Genomic DNA, 20,675 nt, shown 5'->3' on the forward strand with positions numbered 1-20,675 from the left:
GAATATTCCACAGTATGGAAGGATTGTCTTATCAACAAAGGTTAAGTATGTTGGGACTCTACTTATTGGAATTTACAAGAGTGAAAAGTGATCCCATTGAAACATATAAGATTCTTAAGGTGCTTGACGGGGTAAATGCTGAGAAGTTGTTTCCCCTCATGGGAGAGTCTAGAACCAGAGGGCACTGCCCCCCCCCCGGAACGTGAGGAATGTCTCATCAGCCATGACCTTATGATGTCAGGGCAAGCTCAAGGAGCCAAACAGCCTCCTGCTGTTCCTATTTCTTATGGTTTTAAAGGGAACAACTTTGTGGTAACCTTTTGGTTGTTGTGTGATCAGACCTGCACCACAGCTTGGAGGGAATTTTGATCATGTTCCCTTGGTCTTGACGTAGATCCTGGAAAGCATTTATCCTTCAATTATTTATCCACTTCCCTTTTGAAGTCTGCTATTTAATCTGCTGCCCCAACATATATAGGATGCACTTGTGCAAAAACAAAAGTTTTGCTCATGTCACTATTGGGTGTTTTGCCAAATACTTAAATCTGTGCCTTTTATTATTAAAAACCTCCTGAAGAAATTTCCTCTTGGTCTTCTCTGCTCTTAAGGAGAACAACCCCAACTTCTCCAATCTATCTGTGTAACTGTAATTTCTCATCCCTGGAAGCATTTTACTAAATCTCATCTGTACCCTCCGCAAAGGTTTCACACCCTCTAAAGTATGGTCAGAGTTGATTGGAAAAGGAGAGTAGCAGGGAAGACAGTGGAACAGCAATGGCAGAGGTTTTGGGGGTTATTCGGGAGGCACAGCAGAAATTCGTCCCAAGGAGGAGGAAACATGTTAAGGGCAGGAGAGGCATCCATGGTTGACGAGGGAAGTCAATGATAGTATAAAAGCAAAAGAAAAAGCATACAAAGTGGCAAGGATTAGTGAGAAGCCAGAGGATTGGCAATCCTTTAAAAGCGAGCAGAGGACAACTAAAAAAGCAATAAGGGGAGAGAAGATGAAATATGAGTGCAAGCTAGCAAGTAATATAAAAGAAGATGGAGTTTCTTTCAATATATAAAAGGAAAGAGAGAGGCAAAAATAGATATTGGACCACTGGAAAACGTGGCTGGCGAAGTAATAACAGGAAACAGAAATGGTAGACGAACTGAATAGTTACTTTGCATCAGTCTTCACGGTGCAAGACACCAGTGGGATGCCTGAGCTCCAGGAGAATCAGGGGGCAGAGGTGAGAGCAGAGGCCATTACTAAGGAGAAGGTTCTGGGGAAACTGAAAGGTCTGAAGGTGGATAAGTCACCTGGACCGGATGGACTACACCCCAGGGTCCTAAAAGAGATAGCTGAGGAGATTGTGGAGGCATTGGTGGTGATCTTTCAGGAATCACTGGAGGCAGGTGGGGTCCCAGAGGACTGGAAAGTGGCTAATGTAACACCACTGTTTAAGAAGGGAGGGAGGCAGAAGACGGGAAATTATAGGCCGGTTAGCCTGACTTCAGGCATCGGTAAGATTTTAGAGTCCGTTATTAAAGATGAGATTGCGGAGTACTTGGAAGTGCATGGTAAAATAGGAGTGAGTCAGCACGGCTTTGTCAAAGGGAGGTCATCTGACAAATCTGTTGAGTTCTTTGAGGAGGTAACAAGGAAGTTAGACAAAGGAGAACCAGTGGATGTCATTTATTTAGATTTCCAGAAGGCCTTTGACAAGGTGCCACATAAGACACTATTATACAAGTTAAGAGTCCATGGTGTTAAGTGTTGTTAAGTGTAAGATCCTGGCATGGCTAGAGGATTGGCTGACTGGCAGAAGGCAGAGAGTGGGGATAAAGGGGTCTTTTTCAAGATGGCAGCCGGGGACTAGCGTTGTGCCTCAGGGGTCTGTGCTGGGCCCACAACTTTTCACAATATACATTAATTATCTGGAAGAAGGAACTGAAGGCACTATTGCTAGGTTTGCAGATGATACAAAGATCTGTAGAGGGACAGGTAGTATTGAGGAAGCAAGGAGAGTGCAGAAGGATTTGGACAGGCTAGGAGAGTGGGCAATGAAGTGGCAAATGAAATACAATGTGGAAAAGTGTGAGGTTATGCACTTTGGAAGGAGGAATTTAGGCAGAGACTATTTTCTAAATGGGGAAATGCTGAGGAAATCAGAAGCACAAAGGGACTTGGGAGTCCTTGTTCACGATTCTCTTAAGGTTAATGTGCAGGTTCAGTCGGCAGTAAAGAAGGCAAATGCAATGTTAGCATTCCTGTCAAGAGGGCTAGAATACAAGACCAGGGATGAACTTCTGAGACTGTGTAAGGGTCTTGTCAGACCCCATTTGAAGTATGAGCAGTTTTGGGCCCCGTATCTAAGGAAAGATGTGGTGGCCTTGGAAAGGGTCCAGAGGAGATTCACAAGAATGATCCCTGGCATGAACAGCTTGTCGTATGAGGAATGAAGGACTCTGGGTCTGTACTCGTAGAGTTTAGAAGGATGAGGGGGAATCTCATTGAAACTTACAGGATACTGCGAGGCCCGGATAGTGTGGACGTGGAGAGGATGTTTTCACTTGTGCGAAAAACTAGAAGCAGAGGACATCATTTCAGACTAAAGGGACGATACTTTAAAACAGAGATGAGGAGGAATTTCTTCAGCCAGAGGGTGTTGAATCTGTGGAACTCTTTGCCAGAAGGCTGTGGAGGCCAAATCACTGAGTGTCTTTAAGACAGAGATAGTTAGGTTCTTGATTTGTAAGGAGATCATGGGTTATGAGGGGAAGGCACGAGAATAGGGATGAGAAAAATATCAGCCATGATTGAATGGCGGAGCAGGCTCGATGGGCCGAGTGGCCTAATTCTGCTCCTATATCTTATGGGCAGCACGGTAGCACAGTGGTTAGCACTGGCTTCACAGCTCCAGGGTCCCAGGTTCGATTCCCTGCTGGGTCACTATCTGTGTGGAGTCTGCACGTTCTCCCCATGTCTGCGTGGGTTCCCCTGGGTGGTCCAGTTTCCTCCCGCAGTCCAAAAACGTGCAGGTTAAGTGGATTGGCCATGATAAATTGCCCTTATTGTCCAAAAGAGTTAGGAGGGGTTATTGGGTCAGTGGGATAGGGTGGAAATGAGGGCTTAAGTGGGTCGGTGCTGACCTTATGGGCCGAATGGCCTCCTTTCACACTATGTTCTATGGTCTTTTGGTGCCCAGAATTTGACACAATACACCAGCTGGTGCTTTTAATCCTCTAGTCTCAGGATCCCACTTGCTTTATTAACTGCTTTGTTAACCTTCCCTGCTCCGTTAAGTTATCCATCTTCCTTTTATTTACTATACTTTGTGTCATCTGTGACTTTGTGTTCTGAATATGTTAAAAACAGCAGTAGTCCTCGTACTGAATTTCGGAAACTTCTATAATAATAATAATGAATAATCTTTATTAGTGTCACAAGTAGGGTTACATTAACACTGCAATGAAGTTACCGTGAAAAGCCCCTAGTCGCCACACTTCGGCGCCTGTTCGGGTACATAGCGGGAGAATTCAGAATGTCCAATTCGCCTAACAGTACGTCTTTCGGGACTTGTGGGAGGAAACCGGAGCACTCGGAGGAAACCCACGCCGACACGGTGAGAACGTGCAGACTCTGCACAGACAGTGACCCAGCGGGGAATCGAACCTGGGACCCTGGTGCTGTGAAGCAACAGTGCTAACCGCTATGCTACTGTGCCACCCATACCTCCCTCTAGTCCAAAAAACAGAGTTCAACTGTTTTTTTATCATTTGGGATGCATTCTCCGCGGGATTCTCTATTCCACCAGCAACACACCCCGTCTGCGGATTTTGCGGCGGAAGGCCGAGAATTCACCCCTTTGTATCCATGTTGTTAGAATCATAGAATCTATCTACGGCATGGAGATAGGGCCTTCGGCCCAAACTTGTCCACGCCAACCAAAAAGCCCATCTAAGCTAACCCTATTTGCCTACATTTGGCCCATATCCCTCTAAACCTTTCCTATCCATGTATCTGTCCAAATGCCTGTTAAATGTTGTCAATGTCCCTGCTTCAACCACTTCCTCCGGTAGCTCACTCCCTTTGTGTAAAAAAAGTTGCTCCCTGGGTTCCCATTAATTCTTTCCCCTCTTAAATCTATGCCCTCTAGTTCTAGATTCCCCGACCCTGGGCAAAATGACATCCTTGTAAATCTCTTCTGCACTCTCTCCAGTTTAATAACATCTTTCCTATAGTAAGGCAACCAAAACTGAACACAATACACCAGGTGTGGCCTCACCAACATCCTGTACAACTGCAACATATCTTCCCAACTTCTATACTCAATGCCCTGACTAATGAAGGCCAGCATGCCAAAAGCTGCCTTCACTGCCCTATCTACCAGTGACTCCACCTTTAGAAAACCGTGCACCTGAACTCCAAGGTCCCTCTGTTCCATAATACTAAGTTCCTGCCATTCATCGTGAAAGTCCTACCTTGATTTGACTTTCCAAATGCAACACCTCACACTTATCCGTATTGAACTCCATTTGCCATTTCTCGGCCCACTTCCCTAGCCGATCAAGATCCTGCTGCAATTTTTGATTAGCTTCCTCACTGTCTACAATACCACCTATTTTAGTGTCATCTACAAACTGACTGATCATGCCTTGTATATTCTCATCCAAATCGTTGATATAGTTATCAAATTGCAATGGGCCCAACACTGACTCCTGAGGCACACCATTACTCACAGGCCTTCAGTCCGACAAGCATCCTTCCACCATTACTCTCTGCTTCCTACTATCAAGCCAATTGTATATCTAATTTGCTAGCTCTCCCTGGATTCCATGTGATCTAACCTTCCAGAGCAGTATACCATTTGGAACTTTATCAAAGGCCTTACTGAAGTCCATAGAGACTATGTCTATTGCCCTGCCCTCATCAACCTTCCTGGTCACTTCATCAAAGAACTAACACATTTCTAATGCATGATCTCTCATGCACAAAGCCGTGCTGACTACTCCTATCATACCTTGTCTTTCCAAATGCCTCTGTAACTTATCACTCAGAATTCTCTCTAGTAAATTACCCACCACAGATGTTAGGCTTACCAGTCTATAATTCTCCTTTGCAGCCCTTCTTAAATAAGGGCACAACATTTGCTACCCTCCAGTCTTCTCGTACCTCACCCGTGGCTAACGATGATGCAAATATCTCAGCCAGGGCTCCCGCAATTTGTTCTCTAGCCTCACGCAATGTTCTTGGATATATCTGTTCAGGGCCAGGAGATTTATCCACCTTCACAAATTTTAATAAGTCGATCACCACCTCTACTCTAATGCGAACTGTACCCAATATATCGCTACTAACCTTCACATGTTCCCAATTCTTCATTTCTTTCTCCACGGTAAACACAGAGGAGAAATATTCATTGAGAACCTCGCTCATCTCCTTGCGGTTCCACACGTATGTGTCCACTTTAGTCTTTGAGGAGTCCTATTCTCTCTAGTTATTCTTTTTCCTTTAATATACTTAAAGAATCCCTTTGGATTCACCTTAATCCTCTTGGCCTCTCAGCCAAAGCTACCTAATGGTTAGCATGGTAGCACAGTGGTTAGCACAGTTGCTTCACAGCTCCAGGGTCCCAGGTTCGATTCTTGGCTTGGGTCACTGTCTGTGTGGAGTCTGCATGTTATCCCCGTGTCTTCGTGGGTTTCCTCCCTGGTGCTCCGGTTTCCTCCCACAGTCCAAAGATGTACCGTTTAGGTGGATTGGCCATTCTAAATTGCCCTTAGTGTCCAAAAAGATTAGGTGGGGTTACTGGGTTACGGGGATAAAGAGGATAGGGAGGAGTTGTGGGGCTTAAGTGGGGTGCTCTTTCCAAGGGCCGGTGCAGACTCAATGGGCCAAATAGCCTTCTTCTGCACTGTAAATGCTACAACCCCTTTTTGCCCTCCTAATTTCCTTCTTGAGTATACTCCTGTATCCCCTGGGATTCCCTTGATTCCATCTGCTTGTACCTGAGCCATACCTCTTTTTTTCTTGGCCAAAACTTCAATGTGTGTTCCTGACTCTTTTATCCCAAAGGCTGCCATATTATCAACGAGCTTATGGGGCACTTTATCAAAGGCTTTTTGAAGGTCCATATATACATCATATCAACTGCACTACCCTCATCCATCTTCGCTGTTACCTATTCAAAAAAGTTCAGCCAAGTTAATACGATTTATCCTCAAAAATTCATGCTGCCTCTTTATTAGTCCATGCTTGGCCAGGTGCCTTGTTATTGAAAGTAAAAGCATTAAATAAAAAGGCTTTTACAAAGGAGATACACATTGTGTATACATTAGTGTTAAAGTGTGTATTTCAATCAATAGAATAGTTTAGGTAGTTCTTTCCCTTTACGTTAGAGATTTTAGGAACAAAAAGTTCAGCCGTAGCTGCTTGTACTAAATATAAATATAAATCAAATATCATGGCAAAGATAATAAGAGGGAGATTTATACTGCAAGCTTAACATTACCCCATGAATCCATGAGTGATTGTTTTTCTCAATATAGGTTGGAATAATATTTATTCCTGTATATAAATTAAAGTGACTTTATAAATTACTGCCCACGAAAAGTCAGAATTGCTAGGAAAAATAGCATATTTGATAATTTTGCTTTGAAGGCTTTGACTTAGATGACTATGTGCACATTGCATGTGTTAAAGTTAATGTTGGTTCATTACATCTGCAAAAAAGATTTAGATTGGAATAAAAACTTGGTATGTGAATGTCAAGTGACCTGGTTTAAAGATTCACCAATGGATAGATCATATGTACATGTATGTTAGTTGTGCAATGCAAGATAACTTTAAAAAGAAACAAAATCGATTCTAGTTCGGGATTGTAGTGATCAATACTTGATACAAGGTATTGGGGGGAAAAGTTGAAGAATGGGGTGCTATTTATATCGCAGTGTGCAAAGACAGAGGTTATATTTTTTGGTTTTTCCTTAGATGTTAAATAAAGACAATTCAAAAATGGCGCAATTTTATCCAATACTTAATGGGATTGCAAGGATTAATCGTGTGCTATATACTTATAATTTAACACTGGAAGCTGTCATCTCTGTTCCTGGTTAGGGAGAGAGAAAAAATATACTCTAAATTCCTGGTTGCTGCTATCCTTACTGAAATTTCTACAAGGTTATCTTTATGGGAGAGGAAGATTGAAAAAACAGTATTTTTATGCAAATTTGCTACGTTTTCATGAATAATTCAAAACCCACCTGCATTCTTTGCAGGGTACAATAATTAATGGTAACGATGCATATTATGTTAGGCCAAATAGCCTCCTGTATAATTCTATGATTTGGTTTGTTTTCTGCTAGCTAGTTAACCTGTGAACTTTGCCTCTATAAATATCTATACACAGGCATATCTTTGTATTGATGGGTTTCATGGTGTCAGTAGAATAAATGTAGTGACAATGTAAGTTAAAAGGGCAAACTTTTCACTCATTAAAAATGGTGGAATTTCTTTAGAATTATAATAACTTTTGTCTTTGTCTTCAGCTTTTGGATATGAAAGTTTTTGTGGATACTGACTCTGACATACGACTTGTCCGACGCTTAAAAAGAGACATATCCGAGAGGGGTCGGGATATAGTTGGTGTCATCAAACTGTACAACAAGTTTGTCAAGCCTGCCTTTGAGCAGTACATAGAGCCAACAGTACAGCTGTCAGACATTGTAGTTCCTCGAGGTAAGAATCACCTACACAGTTAACTGGGATTTAGTTAGTTCAACTATTGAACTGACAAATATAAGAATTTGAAAAATGTACCTGGCTTCTTTTGTGCAAGTGTTTATCTTTTTTTTAAAGTAAGTGTTCTACATATATAAGTTATACTTGAGGTTCAAGGAAAGGAATTTTAACCTTGGGACTTTTGAATTCTGGGTCATAAAATTTATATCTGCTGACTTCTTGTAAATTGACCATCTTCTCCAGAGGCAATGCCACATCTGCATGGAGTCCTACTGCTAGATTATTTTCTCTGTGACAACTAGCTTGCTTCTACTTATTAGCGGTGCTACTGATAACTGATCTGTCCATGATACCTACTTCTTCAGTGATGCATTGGAAAAAATTGTATAACATAACCTCCAAAGTACTAGTTTGAAAACCCCAGAATTTTGTGTAATAAAAATGGAATTTGACTTTATTCACTAAACTAATGATCCTAAAATTTCGGACCTTGTTTAGAATTTCTAAGTTGTCCAGAAGAGAAAAGAGAAATTGAAGTATTTATAAGTAGCATGTATTTACCCTTTGACCTCCCCTCTGTCACAATATGTGCATATTGTAAAACACAAAAAAAAGGTAGCCATGATGTGGAGATGCCGGCGTTGGACTGGGGTGAGCACAGTACGAAGTCTTACAACACCAGGTTAAAGTCCAACAGGTTTGTTTCGATGTCACTAGCTTTCGGAGCGCTGCTCCTTCCTCAGGTGAATGAAGAGGTATGTTCCAGAAACACATATATAGACAAATTCAAAGATGCCAAACAATGCTTGGAATGCGACCATTAGCAGGTGATTAAATCTTTACAGATCCAGAGATGGGGTAACCCCAGGTTAAAGAGGTGTGAATTGCATCAAGCCAGGACAGTTGGTAGGATTTCGCAGGCCAGATGGTGGGGGATGAATGTAATGTGACATGAATCCCAGGTCCCGGTTGAGGCCGCACTCGTGTGCGGAACTCAACCGGGACCTGGGATTCATGTCACATTACATTCATCCCCCACCATCTGGCCTGCGAAATCCTACCAACTGTCCTGGCTTGATGCAATTCACACCTCTTTAACCTGGGGTTACCCCATCTCTGGATCTGTAAAGATTTAATCACCTGCTAATGGTCGCATTCCAAGCATTGTTTGGCATCTTTGAATTTGTCTATATATGTGTTTCTGGAACATACCTCTTCATTCACCTGAGGAAGGAGCAGCGCTCCGAAAGCTAGTGACATCGAAACAAACCTGTTGGGCTTTAACCTGGTGTTTGTTGTAAGACTTCGTACAAAAAAAAGGGTTAATGTAATGTTGCTTCTCTAGTCACTAGATGGTGTTATAGAGCAACCATATAAATATCATCGACTGGATTCTCCGCCCTGCCGCGCCACATTCCCGATTCTTCACCCCGCTGGTGGGATGCTCTGTTATGCTGGCCGGCCAATGGGGTTTCCAATTGTGGGGCAGCCCCACGCCGTCGGGAAACCCCCGGGCTGCCGGCAAAATGGAGCATCCTGCCGGCGGAGAATCCAGCCGCACATGCCTCCTTGACTTCTGGGAGATAGATGGAGAGAGTGGAAGAGAGCAAGACAGAGTAGTTGTGAAATAGTTGAACTAATGGTACAGTTAATAGTATATGTGTAGTGTAGTCTTTACTTTACTAATTCCTTCGTAATATGTTTGAATCTAATTCAGTGTAGTGTCATAAATTAGCTTTGTTTCTTAAACTATCCTGAAAGAACTAAAAACAAAGAACACACATGGTACTAGGAGTGATTGCTAAAGGTTGCGGAGTGATGAAGATTGTCAGAGAAAGCAGGATATAGATGGGCTGCAAAATTGGGCGCAGAAATGGCAGATGGAATTTAACTCTGACAAATGCGAGGTGATGCATTTTGGTAGATCCAATTCAGGTAGGAGCTATAAAATAAATGGCAGAACCATCCGGAGCATAGACACACAAGAGATCTGGGCGTGCAGGTCCACCGATCCTTAAAAATAGCAGCACAGGTGGAAATGGTGGTAAAGAAAGCATATGGCATGCTTGCCTTCATAGGACGGGGTATCGAGTAATAAAGCTCGCAAATTATGTTACAATTATACAGAATGTTGGTTAGGCCACATTTGGAATACTGTGTCCAATTCTGGTCACCACACTACCAGAAGGATGTGGAGGCTTTGGAGAGAATACATGAAAGGTTTACCAGGATGTTGCCTGGTAAGGAGGTTATTAGCTGTGAGGAGAGATTGAATAACCTGGGATTGTTCTCCCTCGGAAGATGGAGGCGGAGGGGCAACCTGATGGAAGTTTATAAAATTATAGGTGTATAGATAGGGTGAACAGTTGGAAGCTTTTTTCCCAGGGCGGAAATGAAAATTACAGGGGCACAGTTTCATGGTGAGGGGGATAAGTTCAGTGGAGATGTGTGGGGTAAGTTTTTTTACATAGGGTGGTGGTGGCCTGGAATGCACTGCTAAGTGAGGTGGTTAAGGCAGATACGTTAGCAACCTTTAAGACTTATCTGGATAGAGACATGAACAGACGGGGTACAGAATAATACAGGCGGTTGGTCTAGATAGGACACATGATCGGCACAGGCTTGGAGGGCCGAAGGCCCTGTTCCAGTGCTGTATTGTTTGTTCCTTATTTTTAGTTAGATTAGCAAGAAGATCGTCAAAACAAAAATTATTCAAGAGAAGAAAATCTTCAAAAAAATCTAGAAGCACAGAGTGAAACAAGAAGAGATGGAAGGTCTGCAGACTCCCAAACACTTCAAAACCTCTGGTAAACTAGAAATAAATTGGAGAATTATAGCAACAGTTTCAGTTGTATCTCTCGGCTTCAGCTCTAGAGTCAGCCAGTGACCAGCGGAAAATTGTACTGTTTCTCACTGTGGCTGGATCACAATCCATAGAACTGTTTAATTTGTTTCGCTTTGAAGATAGTGGCAACAAGAAAAACTTTAATGCAGTAATGGAAAGGTTGATCTGCATTGTAAGGCTCAAATTAATGAAACATATGAAAGATATATGTTTAAAAAATAGGTACAAAAAGGCGAATCGGTAGATTCATTCTTCACAAATCTCTGTTTAAGAGCGCAGACTTGCACCTTTTCTATGCTGACAGATTCTCTCTTCCGTGACCAAATCGTGTTTGACATTAAAAATGAAAAACCTCGTGAGCGTTTCCTTAGGCAGCACAATTTATTGTTAGAAGATCCAATAAGTTTTTGTCGAGCAAGTGCGCTTGCCAGTCAGTATGCAGAAATGCAATCCCGGGAAAAAGGCACAAAAGAAGACAACGTGGTTGACGTTATGGCCACGTCCACAAGAGAAAAAAAGATCCAGCCATCAGGAAAGTATGCGCGAACTGTGGCAAACGTAATCATTACGCTTCACAGTGCTGTTCAAGTAAAAAAAAAAAGCCTCCGATTAAAACAAAAAGCTCTTTTAACAATGCCATGAAGATTCAAAGTATGCAACACGGATCAAATGAAGAAAAAATGTCTCCATCCGATGTTGATGCACAACAATACGATTAAGAAGTCACATTCTTTGTTGATGCAGTCAACAAGAATGATAATGCTGAAACACAACATTTGAAGCAGATATCATCTGTTCATATGAAGAAAGATTGGAATGTATCATTAAGAGTAAATGGGTCCAAATTTTTTTTTTAGCTCATGCTAAGTTGATCACTGAATTAGCCCTCTCTAAAGTACAGTTTCCTCCTCGATTTAAAGCTACTGAATGCCAATTGAGGGACTACAATGGTAACATCATTTGCACAAGAGGATCGTGTTGTCGAACAGTAAGTAATAATGATATCCACCTGCCAGTGCAATTTGAAATAGTTGATGCCAATAAATCGTCTCTACTAGGTGTTGATGCTTGTTTAATGCTGAATCTTGTGAAAAGAATTCACAGTGCCAATCGATGTGTTGGTTCACAGCAAGATAATAGAGGACATCCTTGCTAGATTTCCAAATGTGTTTATTGGTATGGGAATGTTACCGTTTATCTATAAAATATCCTTAAAGAAAATGCAACACCAGTAATACATCTTCCAAGAAGAGTACCAGCCCCTCTCAAAGAACGTCTCAAGCAGAAACTTGATTGTATGCAGCAACTGAACATCATATCCAAAGTAACTGAACCAACGGTTTGGGTTAGTTCCTAACGAAAGCCTAATAGTGATCTCTGAATATAGACCCAAAGGATCTGAACAAGAATAGCAGGAGAGGGCACTAGCCAATTCCTAAATGCTAAGAAATTACAAGAGAGATGGCGCATGCAAAAATTTTCTCAAAAGTAGATGACTCAAAAGGATTTTGGCAGCTACAACTTGATAAGTCCAGCAGAAAGCTCTGTACTTTTAATACGGCGTATGGGTATTTTTTTAATCGTATGCCCTTTGGAATCATCTCTGCCTCAGACATTTTCCATTATAGTGATGGAAAACTTAACAGAAGGTATTAATATGATACAGGTGTACATTGATATTATCACCTGGTCTGCAACACCAGAAGAGCACAATTCCAGACTACTACAAGTGCTAAAACGCATTGATTCATCTGGATTGAAGCTCAACAATGTGTCAATTTGGGATTTCCAAACTGAAGTTTTTGGGAGATTATCATAGATTATCATAGAATTTACAGTGCAGAAGGAGGCCATTCGGCCCATCGAGTCTGCACTGGCTCTTGGAAAGAGCACCCTACCCAAGGTCAACACCACCACCCTATCCCTATAGCCCAGTAACCCCACCCAACACTAAGGGCAATTTTGGACACTAAGGGCAATTTATCATGGCCAATCCACCTAACCTGCACATCTTTGGACTGTGGGAGGAAACCGGAGCACCCGGAGGAAACCCACGCACACACGGGGAGGACGTGCAGACTCCGCACAGACAGTGACCCAAGCTGGAATCGAACCTGGGACCCTGGAGCTGTGAAGCAATTGTGCTATCCACAAGGCTACCGTGCTGCCCGATCTTGTATCTAAGGATGGTGTACAACTGGACAGTGATAAAGTTAAAGCTATACGCAAAATGCCTGTTCTGAAAGACAAAAGCAGTCTTGAGAATACTTGGAGTTGTCAACTTTCTTGGCAAATTTATTCTGAATCTTTCCTCCAGGACGACAGCTCTCCGACAATTGATCAAGAAAAATGTTTCTTTTTCTTAGACTTCACAACATGATAATGAGTGGTCCGACCTAATCCGTACTGACCACAGCCCCAGTTCTCTCATTTTTTGATCCTACAAAGGAGACAAAGATCTCGACGGACGCAAGTCGAGGTGGGATAGGAGCTGTTCTGCAGAAGATTCAAATGACCTGTGGAGACTGGTAGCATATGCTTCTCGAGCCATGATGTCCACAGAACAACGCTACGTAGAGATTGAGAAAGAATGTCTTGGTCTGCTGACGGGTGTTGAAAAATTTCGCTATTATGTTTATGGTCTACCTATATTTGTGCTTGAGACTGATCATGGGCTGCTTGTGCATATAATTCACAAGAGTCTAAATGACATGTCACCCAGATTGCAACGAATGCTAATGAGACTAAGAAGATATGATTTTAGTCTAGTATATACTCCAGGAAAAGATCTGATCCTTGCCGACACCTTATCACATGAAGATAAGATTCCAGATATTGTGCAGGTGATAGAAGCTCAAGCTGACATGCTGGCTGACACACTACCTGTTTCTGATGTCAAATTAAGACTGAATGAACTGCAAAGGATGATGTTTCAGAAGTGTTAAAGATGACCTCTGTGGTAAATTGATTTTTACTCAAACTGGATAGAATAGTCAGTCAATAGTTGAGAGGACAGATTCTCACCCAGATCCATGAAAGACACCAGGGTATTGCAAAATGTAAGTGACACGCAAGGCAATCCGTGTATTGGCCTGGCATCAATTTGAACATTGAAAATTATGTTTCCGAATGTGACATTTATCAAAGAAATAAGTCTGTTCAACAGAAAGAGAAATTCACAATGATGGATATTGTTACAATTCCATGGTCTAAAGTAGGAATGAATGTTTTCTACTTTCAAGGCAAAGACTACCTTGTCATTGCAGGAAAATCTCAGCAGGTCTGGCAGCATCCATAGGGAGAGAAAAGAACTAATGTTTCAAGTCTAGATGACCCTTTGTCAAAGCTTTGATTTAACTTGTGTGTAACTTTTAATGATCGTTATTGTACGATTTCCATACAGTACCTGTGTATATATATTTGAATACAAGTTCAAATTTTTCAAAGGAAGGGGGATGTCACAATATGTGGATATGTTAAAGTGCATAAATGGTTAATGTAATGTTACTACTCTAGTCACTAGATGGTGCTATAGGGCAACCAGATAAATATCACATACCTCCTTGACTTGGGGCAGCACGGTAGCATTGTGGATAGCACAATCGCTTCACAGCTCCAGGGTCCCAGGTTCGATTCCGGCTTGGGTCACTATCTGTGCGGAGTCTGTACATCCTCCCCGTGTGTGCGTGGGTTTCCTCCGGGTGCTCCGGTTTCCTCCCACAGTCCAAAGATATGCAGGTTAGGTGGATTGGCCATGATAAATTGCCCTTAGTGTCCAAAATTGCCCTTAGTGTTGGGTGGGGTTACTGGGTTATGGGGATAGGGTGGGAGGTGTTGACCTTGGGTAGGGTGCTCTTTCCAAGAGCCGGTGCAGACTCGATGGGCCGAATGGCCTCCTGCAGTGTAAATTTTATGATAATCTATGACTTCTGGGAGATAGATGGAGAAAGTGGAAAAGAGCAAGAACGAGTAGTTGTGAGATAGTTGAACTAATAGTATAGTGTAGATGTGTAGTGTAATCTTTACTTAACTAATTCCAACAACAGCTACATTCCAGTTCTTTGTTAAGTGCTTATTGATACTAGAACAGGGCGCAATGTCCTGTGAGTTTGGAGAATTGTAGAAATTAGGCCATAATTTCAGTCTGAATCTCTGTGCTACTATGTCGACATTGATTATTTTTTCTGGAAAAGTAGACTAGAAAAATAACGAGTAGTTTCTTCATTAATGTAAATACTTTTAAAAATAAATTTAGTGTACCAATTTTTCCAATTAAGGGGCAATTTAGCGTGGCCAATCCACTTACCCTGCACATCTTTGGGTTGTGGGGGCTAAACCCACGCAAACACAGGGAGAATGTGCAAACTCCACACGGACAATGACCCAGAGCCGGGATCGAACCTGTGACCTCAGCGCTGTGAGCTGCAGTGCTACCACTGCGCCACCGTGCTGCCCCAATTAATGTAAATACTTGCCCATATTTATTTAATAAATCTATAAATGTTTCACTATCGACTACTTTCTGCACCTTTCATATGCTGGTGGAGTAATAAAGAGTTTGATTGATTCTAGATAAAGCATACTTTGACCAAGCTCAGAAAGTGGTCTTGCCACAGATAGTCTTGCATGTAGTTTCATATATTGTATAAAGCCGTTGGACCCAAACTACTGTGCTAGTTAATTTTTACTCCCACCCTTTAATCTTCTCTATGACTGAAAATGCAAGCTTTGTCTGTAGATCCATTCTTCATAATATTTTATTTTTTTTAGCCAGGTATCATTCTGGTGAATATGCTCAACACTCCTCACCTAACAATATACCTTTCCTGAGGTGTGTTGCCCAAAACTGTGCCCAATTGATGCATGTTTAAATGTGTGAACTGCACTAACCTCTCCATGCAATACTTCCTTGGCATATGGAAACCAGTCTTGATGGTGTCCAAAGGCTACATAGTGACAATTATCTTTCCTCCAGTATAATCAAAAGATTTTTCCTGAGGGATATTGGATGACTTTACATACTGTAATATTAAAAAATGTACTTCAAAACAAGTCTTGTATTCCAAGCATGCTGTTACAGCGGTGAATAATCCACATCTAGATGCAATGTATGACCCTCTCTATTCTGACTTAATTTCCTATAACATGCCCTCTGATAACAGAATTAATTGATAAATTTGCATTGACGATATACTGGTAAACTACGGATATAACTAAACCCCAAGGAATTTCATCACGTTCTGTCTGTTGAGGATGGGAAAAGCAAGTGGCTGGTGCCATTTCATCCAGCTGTATTTTGCAAATGGTTGAAACTTTTGCTACAGGTGGGATGAAACCACACAAATCACATGCAAGCAAGACGTTGAAATGAAAAAAACCCAGTTTAGATGGAAAAGAAGCTGAACATTCTCATGTGTGAAGCTAACATACTGGTTGAGATGTTCTTTTTTTAAAAACATTTTTATTCAAATTTTTACATATTTCCCCCCCTTACAGAACTAAGACAAAACAAAGAACGCATAAATAAACATCTTATGTCATGTATTCCCCCAATATACAAGCCCCACATTAAACGATAATAAACACAGTAGTAGACACAAAGTACCCCCCCACCCCCCACCCCCGGTTGCTGCTGCTGCTGCTGTCCACTTCCTAACGCTCCGCTAGAAAGTCTAGGAACGGTTGACACCGTCTGAAGAACCCTTGCACAGATCAGCCATGTCGCTGATCCAGGCTTCCACGCTTGGGGGCCTCGCATCCTTCCACTGTAGCAGAATCCTCCGCCGGGCTACCAGGGATGCAAAGGCCAGAATACCGGCCTCTTTCGCCTCCTGCACTCCCGGCTCGTCCGATACCCCAAATAGTGCGAGCCCCCAACTCGGCTTAACCCGGGTGATTACCACCTTAGATACTATCCTCGCAACGCCCCTCCAGAACCCATCCAGAGCTGGGCACGCCCAGAACATGTGGCTGTGATTTGCTGGGCTCCCCGAACACCTCACACACCTGTCCTCTACTCCAAAAAACCAACTCAGCCTTGCCCCAGTCATGTGCGCCCTGTGCAGAACCATAAATTGTATCAGGCTAAGCCTGGCGCAAGAGGAGGAAGAATTTACCCTACCCAGGGCGTCCGCCCATGTACCCTCGTCTATCTCCTCCCCCAGCTCCTCCTCCCATTTACCTTTCAGCTCCTCCACCGAGGCCTCCTCCTTCTCCTGGTAGATCACCGAGACCTTGCCTTCTCCAACCCACAGCCCCGAGAGCACCCTATCCTGGACCCTACATGCTGGCAGCAGCGGGAATTCCCTCACGTGCCGTCTTACAAACGTCGTTACCTGCATGTACCTGAAGGCATTTCCAGGGGGGAGCCCAAATTTTTCCTCCAAGGCTCGCAAACGTCCCATCTATAAACAGGTCCCCCATCCTTCTAATACCTGCCCTGTGCCAGCTCAGGAACCCCCCACCCATTCTCCCCGGGACAAACCGATGGTTCTCTCGGATCGGGGACCACACCGAAGCCTCTGCCTCCCCCCTGTGGCGTCTCCGCTGCCCCAAATTTTGAGGATCGCCGCCACCACTGGACTCGTGGGTGTACCTTGTCGGCGGGACCGGCAGCAGTGCCGTCACCAGCGCTCTCAGGCTCGTGCCCACACAGGACGCCATCTCCAGCCTCTTCCACGCCGCCCCCTCCCCCTCCATTACCCACTTGCCTATCATCGCCACATTGGCAGCCCAGTAGTACCCACACAGATTAGGCAACGCTGGCCCTCCTCTGTCGCTGCTCCGTTCCAGAAACACCCTTCTCACCCTTGGGGTCTTTTTCGCCCATACAAACCCCATGATGCTCCTGCTGACCCGCTTAAAAAAGGCCTTGGGGATCAGGATGGGGAGGCACAGGAATATAAAAAGGAACCTCGGGAGCACCGTCTTCTTCACCGACTGAACCCTACCCGCCAGGGAGAGTGGCAGCCTATCCCACCTTTTAAACTCCTCCTCCATCTGCTCCACCAGCCTCGTCAAGTTGAGCTTGTCTAGGGCCCCCCAGCTCCTGGCCACCTGGATCCCTAGGTACCGAAAACTCCTTTCCGCCCTCTTCAGTGGAAGCTCGTCTATCCCCCTTCCCTGGTCCCTGGGTGTATCATGAATAGCTCACTCTTCCCCATGTTGAGCTTGTACCCGGAAAAGTCTCCAAACTCCCTGAGGATCCGCATCACCTCCGGCATCCCAATCCCCCCCTCCCTCAGCCCACTCCAGTTCCTGGACTCCCTCAGAGCCATCACCCAAGGCTCAATTGCCAATGCAAATAGCAGTGGGGATAGGGGGCACCCCTGCCTCGTCCCCCGGTACAACCGAAAGTATTCCAACCTCCTCCGATTTGTGGCCACACTCGCCACCGGGGCTTCGTACAGTAACTTAACCCAACTAACGAACCCCTCCCCGAACCTCCTCAACACTTCCCACAGGTACCCCCACTCCACCCTATCGAAGGCCTTCTCCGCATCCATAGCCGCCACTATCTCCGCTTCCCCCTCCACTGCAGGCATCATGATTACATTTAGGAGCCTCTGCACATTGGTGTTTAGCTGCCTTCCCTTCAAGAAACCCGTCTGGTCCTCGTGGATCACCCCCGGGGGCACAGTCCTCAATTCTGGTAGCCAACACCTTCGCTAACAGCTTTGCATCCACGTTGAGGAGTGAGATTGGCCTATACGACCCACACTGGTCGCCTCATTGAAAGTCCTTACTAGTAGTGGGCCCAACAGGTCCATATACTTCCTGTAAAATTCCACCGGGAACCCACCTGGCCCCGGTGCCTTCCCCGCCTGCATACTCCCCAGCCCTTTAGTCAGCTCCTCCAGCCCTGCCGGTGCCCCAAGCCCAACCACCTGCCCCTCCTCTGCCCTCGGGAACCTCAGCCGGTCCAGAAAACACACATCCCCGCCCCCCCTCCTCCGTTGGGGGCTCAGACCTATACAGCCCCTCATAGAAGTCTCTAAATACCCCATTTATTCCCACCGCACTCCGCACCGTGTTCCCCCCTTTATCCCTAACTCCCCCAATCTCCCTCGCTGCCTCCCGCTTCCGAAGCTTGTGTGCCAGTATCCGGCTAGCCTTCTCCCCGTATTCATACATTGCCCCTTGCGCCGTCCTCCACTGCACCTCCGCCTTCTTGGTAGTCAATAGGTCGAACTCGGCCTGGTTGCTTCGTCGCTCCTTGAGTAGTCCCTCCCCGGGGACCTCTGCATACCTCCTATCTACCCTTAAAATCTCCCCCACCAACCTCTCCCTCTCTCTCCTCTCCTTCCCCTCCTTGTGGGCCCTAGTGGAGATTAGCTCTCCCCTAATCACTGCCTTCAGCGCCTCCCAGACCACCCCTACCTGCACCTCCCCATTATCGTTAACCTCGAGGTATCTTTCAATGCACCTCCTGATCCGCCCGCTCACCACCTCATCCGCCAGCAAACCCACCTCTAGGCGCCACAGCGGGCGCTGGTCCCTCTCCTCCCCTAGCTCGAGCTCCACCCAGTGCGGGGCATGGTCTGAGATGGCTATGGCCGAATACTCCGTGTCCACCACCCTCGGGATCAGCGCCCTGCTCAAAACAAAGAAGTCAACCCCCCCTCCCCATTATCAAGCTCCCTGCCTCCAGGTCCGGAATCCGGCCCAACATGCGCCGCATAAATCCAGCATCGTCCCAATTCGGGGCATACACATTCACCAAGACCACCCGCACCCCCGGCAGCTTACCACTCACCATCGCGTACCTACCTCCATTGTCTGCCACGATGATCAGCGCCTCAAACGAGACCCGCTTCCCCAACAAAATCGTCACCCCTCCATTATTTGCGTCCAACCCCGAGTGGAAAACCTGCCCTACCCACCCCTTTCTCAGCCTAACCTGATCTGCCACCCTCAAACGCGTCTCCTGGACCATTATCACATCTGCCTTCAGTCCCTTCAGGTGCACGAACACACGGGCCCTCTTGACCGGCCCGTTCAGGCCTCTCACATTCCAAGTTATCAGCCGGATCAGGGGGCTGCCCCCCACCCCCATCCCCCACCCCCCCGGCCGATTACCCATCTCCCTTTCTAGGCCAGCCACGTGCTCGCGCCTCCCGCACTCTCCGTTCTCCCCAGCGGCAGACCCCCGACTCTCTCTCAAGGCTCCAGCTCCCCTTTGGTCAATGCAGCAGCAACTCAGTCTCTCTCTTTCCCCCCCCCCCCCCCCCTCCTCCAGCTAGGTCCCCCCTCTAGCTGCGTTGCTCCCCCCATAGCACTCCCGCAAGTCAGCTGACTTCTTGCTGACCCCGGCCGCTCCCGCCACTCCCATCGACCCCCCCAGTGTGAGAATCTCCCCTCCCCCTCCTGTCCATCAGCGGGCGCTCCTATCCAGCACCACCCCGACCACCGACCCCGCCCCTTCCTTCCCTAGCGCAGGAAAAAGCCCGCACTTTCCACCAAGCCGGCCCCGCCCCCTCTGGCGCAGATCCCTTTCGCGGCCTGATTCCAGCTCCCCCACCTCGGGCCTCCCCACTCCCCTCCCCCCCCCCCCCCAATGGGGCCCCCTCTTCCAACCACCGACGCCCACACTCTCACCAAACCCCCACTACGAACCATTTCACCCTGCCCCACCCAGCACCCAAAACAAACCCAGTACCAAACAGAACAGAACATCCTCCAAAACACAACACTCACATCAATGCCCTCCCAACAGCCCCTCGCAAAACCGACCCTCAATCCGAGTCCAACTTTTCGGCCTGGATAAAGGTCCACGCCTCCTCCGGCATCTCAAAGTAGTGGTGGCGGTCCTTGAAAGTGACCCACAGTCGCGCCAGCTGCAACATTCCAAATTTCACCTCCTTCCGATGCAGAGCCGCCTTAGTTCGATTGTACCCGGCCCTCTTCTTGGCCATCTCCGCGCTCCAGTCCTGGTTTCTCCAGACCTCTGCATTCTCCCACCTGCTGCTCCGCTCCTTCTTTGCCCACCTTAGGACACACTCCCTGTCCACAAAGTGGTGGAACCCCACCAGCACCGCCCGCGGCGGCTCGTTGGGCTTGGGCCTCCTCGCCAGGGCTCGGTGGACCCCCTTCAGCTCCAGG

General features: G+C 45.7%; 1 protein-coding gene across 4 annotated transcripts in view; it reads left to right on the forward strand.

Annotated features, from left to right (window-relative positions):
- Nucleotides 1-20,675, forward strand: part of LOC140410645 (uridine-cytidine kinase-like 1) — a 170,239-nt gene that overhangs the window by 58,224 nt on the left and 91,340 nt on the right. For all 4 annotated transcript variants that reach the window (XM_072499009.1, XM_072499008.1, XM_072499011.1 and 1 more), the window contains exon 6: nucleotides 7,537-7,726. In XM_072499009.1, coding sequence (XP_072355110.1) covers nucleotides 7,537-7,726 — 190 coding nt within the window. The remainder of the gene's footprint in view (nucleotides 1-7,536; nucleotides 7,727-20,675) is intronic.

The sequence above is a fragment of the Scyliorhinus torazame genome, chromosome 4, assembly GCF_047496885.1.
Source record: "Scyliorhinus torazame isolate Kashiwa2021f chromosome 4, sScyTor2.1, whole genome shotgun sequence".
Classification (NCBI taxonomy): domain Eukaryota; kingdom Metazoa; phylum Chordata; class Chondrichthyes; order Carcharhiniformes; family Scyliorhinidae; genus Scyliorhinus; species Scyliorhinus torazame.